This window comes from Anopheles ziemanni, chromosome 3 (genome assembly GCF_943734765.1).
Source record: "Anopheles ziemanni chromosome 3, idAnoZiCoDA_A2_x.2, whole genome shotgun sequence".
In the NCBI taxonomy this organism is placed as follows: Eukaryota; Metazoa; Arthropoda; class Insecta; order Diptera; family Culicidae; genus Anopheles; species Anopheles ziemanni.
Genome location: NC_080706.1, coordinates 54,039,288 through 54,047,087, shown reverse-complemented (window position 1 = coordinate 54,047,087; position 7,800 = coordinate 54,039,288). Strand labels below are relative to the sequence as shown.

The 7,800-nt window shown below is 44.9% G+C and overlaps 1 protein-coding gene across 1 annotated transcript; it reads left to right on the top strand.

Moving 5' to 3' along the window:
• Window positions 1-282: 282 nt before the first annotated feature.
• Window positions 283-7,105, top strand: LOC131285006 (uncharacterized). The gene is made up of 3 exons (XM_058313867.1): window positions 283-531; window positions 615-2,059; window positions 6,871-7,105. Exons 1-3 carry the CDS (start codon window positions 283-285, stop codon window positions 7,103-7,105), a joined length of 1,929 nt encoding a protein of 642 aa, XP_058169850.1.
• The last annotated feature ends 695 nt before the right edge of the window (window positions 7,106-7,800 follow it).

Below are 7,800 nucleotides of genomic sequence, written 5' to 3'. Positions count from 1 at the left end.
CAGATGGTAGCAAAATCATACGATACGAAACTTTACAGTTTAGTTCCATGCTGTATTCATATCATCACCATCATCGTAAAATTGCCCTCTAAGGTGTAAAATAGAAAAAAGGTGATGTTTCTATCGCTTTTGCGCTTAATAATGGGTACACAACGAAGGGGCAGCGTCGAATCGATCGCCTGTACGAACGACGTTTTCCGAATCAATCCTAACAACAGTTTCCGTACAGTGTGCATCATGTTGTCCTGCGAAAGGTATCCCCTACTGTTCATTCTTATTCCCATGGTGTACGGGAGCATCGTACAGCAACCAGTGGAAGCAAACGGCCTTCCTGGGACGTTGGGACGTCTCATTGGTGAATGCTTCGATCGGGATACGCGCACACTTTACTTGGTCGGCCTGGAACAGTTGCACAATTTTCAGAACTATCTGGCACTCCCCTACCCGAAGGTGATCATCCCTCAAGCCACTCCGATCGGGATGCCGGATGAGGCGGCATTGGTGCTAATCTATTTGCCTGTCAACTCGAAGGTGAGAAACTCTGTTGTGGCAAACAGTTCTACTTCTTTTACTCAATCGTTTCAAATTTAATACTCGTGCATTCCCTTCGGCAGGAGGAGCTTCGAAGTTCGATGAGGATCATTATGCATAGTTGGTCGAAAATCGTCCGCAACGGCAAGTATGTGGTGTTGATGGAAGATGCTTATCTGGTGAAACCGCGGGTGGCAGTACCGATGGAGTTGGGGATAGTTTTCGCTACGTACAACATAGTGTACTGGTGCGTAACGGGCTTCCGACGGGCAGAGAACCTACAGTACTGGGTACCGTTTGCGCTGAGTGCTTACTTCATGGAGAATCCCGTGCAGTATGGCAGCGCGTTCGAGTGGACCCGTGGCCGCCTACCGAATGTGTCGCTAGAAATCTACGGGCAGGCGACGTTAACCTTTCCCTACACGCACCATATAGGGGGAGGTTTACTACGAGGAATTGATCTGGAAATTTTCGTAAATTTACTCCACCATTTAAATCACCGGCTGCGAGTGGAAATCGTCGAGTATGCCGGGGATGTGGAGGAGGAACGAGATAAAATGACCAATCGATTGCACGAGATGAAAGTGGACTTGATGATAACCCGCAAGGATGTTGTACCGGAAACGCTCCCGGTTATCTATGTGCCGGAAGTGTCATACTACTGTTTGATAGCCCCCCGTTCGACCGTACTTGACTTGACGCAGTCTCTTCTACGACCCTTTTCCACCGAGCTGTGGATGTGTGTTACGGTAGCTGGACTCTTAATTTCTGGCCTTTTGGCGCTAGCCAAGCATACCAAGTGTGCAAACGTGGGAACCCTAGTTAGGTGGTCGTTTCAGTGTAAACCATTGGCATCGATCCTCGCCACGACGTACGCAATCGTCCGCTTCATCTTGCTCGAGTCCTATCTCGCCAAGGTGACGTCCTTCTTTCTTGCCTACCGCTTCCAACCGGATGCGAATACATTGGACGAATTTTTCGCCACCGACATTCCGATCTGGTTACCTACCGGGTACAATCATTTCGTAGAAAGACTTGGCGATGACTTGCGGTCACGAATCCTTGAGAGGGCGCTCGATGATGACAAATGTATGGATTTCTCAGCGAGATGCGCCCAGATGGACAGTTTCGCTCGTGCCACGTACGTAGTCAACCACGACCTGCCGGCCGATCCGGTGACGGGCCGCAAGCCGTTCTACATCGTGCCGGAAATGCTAGCCAGCTACACCCATCTGGGGTACGCGTTTGCCCGTGGGTCAGCGCTGGTCGATCTGTTTGCGGTTTATCTGCGCCGAATGCACGAGGCAGGGCTGGTGCAGCTCTACTATCGGCAGTACGAGCAGTACCTCATGCGAGACCGTCTCATGCAAAAGCCGGTGGATCAATCGCTCGAGTTTGACCATCTGCTGTCGGTTTGGATTTGTGTCAGTCTTAGCTGGGGTGTGTCGTTTGTGGTATTCTTAGTGGAGCTGCTCCTGAACTGCCAGCTGATGGAACTGCTTCGGGTGTGGAAGCGGGCTCTTGCAGGGCAAGTGAAATTAATCTACCCCCGGGGGAATAAGTGAATAATTATAACCTGAAGCGTATGTGAAGTTTACCGCAATAACTTTAAACGTTTATTGATTGCTTCAAATGAAACGTGCACCTAGGTTTTTAATCTAGCAACAGAGTGTGCGATTGTTATTTCGTTGAATCATAATTTAATTGGAAATGCAATTACATCAAATTAAATTACCGTAGGTGATTTCAGGACCAATTTACAGAAGGTGATAAGGAATTCAAAGTATCGAAGGTGAAGTAAGTGAAGTGCCGTGAATTTAGGTGTATCTTTGCGGCTTTGATAAATCGCACCGGAAAGTCACTACCGTTTCTGAAACGACGAAAAGCGCCGTATCAGGAGTAGTATTTTTGGTAGAAATCTTCACGCGCTTCATGCCGAGAGTGATAGGCAGAGAAGCACAAGGATATACTTATGAAAACATGCTTGTGGAGAGGAATTCAAAGGAATAAAAAGTGCACTACCCTAGGCCCTGCTGCTTAATTGTATGGAAATAAAAATACGTCTCAAAAATTTAACAGCTTAACACAAAAAGGCAAATTTGCATGATAAATATTATTTTGATTAATTCATTCTAAAAAGAGTGTCATAGCTTTTAAAGAATCGCATAAAATAACAAAAGTTTGGAGAAAAAAAATCATAATTAGAGAAATTATACAAACAGGCAAACGAGAATTGAAAAGTAGGAATTACATTGAGTCATATAGTATTTTTCTAGAAACTGAGGCTTAGAAGAGAAAAAGAAAATTCGTTGCCTCGGAACAACCCCTTTTTCCTTTCATGTTCAATTTTCATTAAATTAGCAGTTTGCCTTTCGCTATTAATGTGACAACCTGTCTTACAAGATAAATTTTTTGGTCTTTTTCTGTTTCTGTTCTTGTTTATCATCGTTGTTCAGTATCTTTCAAATGGTTTAGCAATATTATAACGCTGGTAGCCGTATGGGTGCCATATACCAAGACGCTTAAAATTAAGGTAAAATGCAAACATTAATATTTCACTACAGAAATTGTGCACTACTGTTCTTTGATTATTAATTCATAAATATTAGATTCTTAGTATTAATGATGATGCAATGAAACCGTTGTGATACCTTTCACGGCTGCTATAGTTATTATAATTATAAATTTCAAATAAAGATAAAATGTACCAATTCGTGGGTTCCCGAAATGTAGGGCAGTGCGTTTGCAATGTTGTAACCGAGCAGATGGGTGTCATCGATAGTGACATTAGCTTCCTGGACAGTCCGGTTTGCCAATGTTGTTGATACACCTTCCAAAATTACAATAAACACAAGGTGTTGATTGGATACCTCCGGTTGGAGTTGGGTGTGATTTTATCGCTAAATGCACCATTTTCGTTTACTATGATCTCGTTGTTTTTTTCTCGCCAGTAGATACCTAGTCCATGAAATTTACCATTGTTTCCATGCGGCACTGCGAAGCTAGGCGAAACAATGGCTATCTTTCTTGTAAAAAAAAGTAAAAATGGAAAGCAAAAACATAAAAGTTTGGCTCCCGAGGAAAACCCCGACTGTAAGAAGCAGGTGCTAATTTGTATTTTTAATTGCTACTTAGCTGCGATCGAGCAACATCTTCGCGATTGCGATCCGCATTCCGGAAGATCGGTTAGGTGTTGTTAAAATGTTGCAGCTTTAAGTTTCGGCGTTAGTTGCGAAGGAACATCATAGGACAGGTGATGTTCTTTGAATGGTAGGTAAACAGCATGGTTCATCGAACTGAATTGCTTGCGGTTATTCGAAATTTGAAAGATGATGATCACATTCTTTCGCTATCGTATATTTTTAATTAACCCAAGGGACTAGACTGACGGGTTGTTACTCCCCTCGTTTCTGTAGCTTTTGATGAATGCCCAACAAATTGAAATACTGGAACAAAGCAGATCACGTCGTCCGTCTTGTGGCTTTGTCCGACAGAAGATAGAAACGTAAATGACATCGCTCCAACGCCAAGAGTCAAGGTTAAGAAAATGGAATAAATGCATAATGAACCAACCCGTGTGGGTGGAACCGAACATGCAGCAAGTGAAAACTAAAAGGAATTAATAAAAAACAAAACAAAAACGACATTCAACGTCGCGGCTAGAACTCTACGCATAAGCCATTGGACAAAGATGGTGTGACTGTAACGCTGCGTACCGTCGAAGATCACAATATTGCGTACCACTGGGAAACGACGGAAAAGACAAAGCAATGTCAACGGATGCGGTTCGAGCTTGGCGGTAAAGGTTAGTCAAGGAAATGCCTCAAAATATGTTAATTTCCGTTGATGGAAATTCCTCCATTTACAGGGTCCGCAGTCATACAATGGCAGGCCCCAACCGGTACAGGGATTCATGAACGTGCTAGGGTGATTGCCTGTACCGGTAGAGGGATATCCGCGGGCATATAATTGCAAACCGCGGTGACTGAGGGGAATGAAGCGAGCGTATTGTTGCGGTTGTCAACCGGTCGCAAAATAGTAGGTATCTGGCAACCGTGCATGAGCGGTGCTGTGCACCGCACACTCAAATGTATCGCATGAGTAACCGTTAGATTTCAAGTAAAAACGACGAAAAACTACGTTCAAATGAAATTTCGTATTTAGTATTTACGGAAAAAATATTATATCAAAAACTAAATTTGATATTTCCTTTCAACGTGTTCGATTAGTTGTTTAGCACGCCATCTAACGGTCATTTGTGCGACACATTTGAATCATGCACGGTTGCCAGATACCTACTATTTTGCGACCGGTTGACAATCGCAACAATACGCTCGCTTGATTCCCCTCAGCCACCGCGGTTTGCAATTATATGCCCGCGGATATCCCTCTACCGGTACAGGCAATCCCCCTAGCACGTTCATGAATCCCTGTACCGGTTGGGGCCTGCCATTGTATGACTGCGGACCCTGTAACTGGAGCTGTTGCCGAAAGTATAAGCTTGATAAAAGCGGATTTTTTTAGTTTTTTGTATAATTAATTTTTCCATGTGTTTCGTAAGGTACTGGTTTTACTTTTAAATATTCAGTTATCTATCACAATGAAATTAAACTGTCAAATCAGTCTAGGTTTTTTTTTCTTTTTTTTTCTTTTCAATTTTTTCTTAAGTCATGACAAATGATTCATTAAAAGATTCTTCTTCTTAGACTCAATGATCACCTTAGACGCTAGCCAGTCCGGTCGTACAGCGGAGGGTCCTCTCTTGGTTGGGTTTCCAACCCACGCCTTAGAAGGTTATTTAAACGAACGGTTTCTAACTTCGTATTTCTAATTTCAGTTCAAAACTGGTCGTATTTTTTCAACAGCTCTTTGCGTCTCATGATAAGTCTCAGATCCGAACAGTTTTGCGGTCTCTATCTAAGTAGTAGGTGATCATTTTTTCTTCATTCATGTTTTGGAAGTGCACCATTTCATAAATGATTGTGTATCAAATTAAAATATGGCATAACTAAGCAAATAAATGAGGAGTGTGTCTGCGAATAGAAAATACTGATTGTGAAAAGTCTCGTAAGCCCTTAACGGGGGCAGGCAAGATCAACAAGGTCGTTACGTCAAGATGAAGAAGAAGCCGCAAACAATTAATCGCCGCATGACCGAATCTATTGAGGATTCAAACGCTTAGTGCATTTGGAACCGCGGAAATGTAAATTTTCCGTTTGCTGATTTCTATTGTGCGTCGATGACAAATGTGCTGCATTGATGTCTCCAATTTCCTACCCCGCCAGCTATCCAAATCATGCGGAAAGAAAGTACGAAAAGTTTCGCGGAACCTTGTCATTTGCTCGTACCTCTCAATGAGCGAATGTCAAATGGTGATTTTACCAACCGGCTAAAAGCCCATCTTTCGCGAATGACAGACGCTCGCAACCGATGGGATAGCGATAAGCCGCGTTGGGTTACCTTCCCGTGAACGTATTACGTACTAATCAATCACAAATGCGTGCGTTCTGTTCACGAATGTCTCACAAAATAAAATGTCGTCATTGGGACGTTCATCTAGTTGGGCGAGATTATATCATCGGCATTGTCGTTCCGTGTGCCAAGCTTCGTCAACTGTGCTATCCCCTTCGATTGGTTTCGACGAAGTACTTGCTTGGACGTCTTGCACCGTTTGTCGTCGAGTACCTTTCGCCCTGGCCTTTGGTCGTGATACACCGTGCACTGTCGATGGTAACAAGTTATGACAACGACCCCATCAAGGGGACCGGGATTCGGCTAGCAAGGGATTGGGGCGTTTTTACTTCAATAAACTATCTTCCAACTGAGTGTCAACTTGCAGCATTGTGATCTGTTCACCAACGATCCTCCGCACTCTTCAGGCATACAACGGGAAGGCGCAACAATACGAACTGGGATAAGCGTCTGGCAAACTCCGCACGCTTACGAAACCGGCAATTGAAGAATCAGGGTTTGAACTCTGATAAAAATGTCATCTCATTGAGTGATTCTTGACGTTGGTGCGCGGATCTGACTGTTGTCATTGTTACCGGAGCACGACAACGGCCTGTTATCAGACCAACCGATCCTTGGTTAACTCGTGGCTGGAATATTAATTAAGACTTCCTTCAGTGTGGCTTGCTTTAGGACCTTTCGGTTTTCGAACGAGGAGTAACCCAACCACCCTTTGGCCCGTGGCCTCCTTCAACGCAGCCGCTGCTCGATAAAGCCAAATGACATCGTTGCGATCGGATTGATCGATGGTGCGGGTTTTAGCAACCCTACTAGGAAGCACCCGAAGAACTGTCGCTAATCGTTGTCCTGCACCGTAACACTCACCAGAATAACCGACGTGTGGGAACCGCATTCGACGAACGTTGTACCGTCTTCCCATTCGGAGGTCGTTGGAGGTCGGGTTAGCTCGCCTTGTACCCTTTACCAGAAGGGAGACATAAGAAATTATGTAATTAATTTCGATGAGGCACCATCGGTGTCAACGTGTATCGTCGGCAGTGCCGATGCCGGCATCCTTCAAACTGGCGTGTCGAGTGTGGGTTCCGATTATCGGATTGCCTAATGAATTTGACGGAAGGCAGCCGAAATGTTGGATGCCCCAATGTGCCTGCCGGGCTCGGTTCGTGACAAATGCATTAAATCCCGCACCTGTGGGTACTTTTTAATTTCCCTTCTCAGCGCTGCCATTTCATGTGCCGTTTCGGCGTATCGTAACAGGCAGGGAAAACGAAGAGCACGAACGATTGAACGAGGTCAATTTGTTGATAATAGTGCGAGCTTCGATTGATCGTCGAAGAAGGTCCCGCTCCACCTCGGTGTGGAAACCGTGTGGCAGCATCTCGCGCGGGATTCGATCGAGCGAGCTGAAAAGATGAAGACGATTTACGACGTTGTGAAACTTCCTCGAGTGTGGCGTCCCAATGTGCGTACGATTTTCGGAAGGCTCTCGGGGTTGTCGGTGAAGGTCGGCGCACATCTTCACGCGATATGTTTCCGCTTGCACCATCGTACGCGCCCCGGCGGGCCAGATTTGCAGATTTGACCCCGCTGGGGACCCTCAGCTCGACCGTTTGATAGTGGCGCTCGGCACACGAAAGCTGGTGCGTGTTCGATGCCTAAAGTTCACCGGGTGATGGGTAAATAAAAAAGTCCGTGTTTTCAAAACTCCCTTCTTTGCCGCACAATTAAGGTGTTCATCCCCACTATCGTACTTTCGTGTTGATTTGCTTCACCTGTTAAGAGAAAATGCTCACTCGG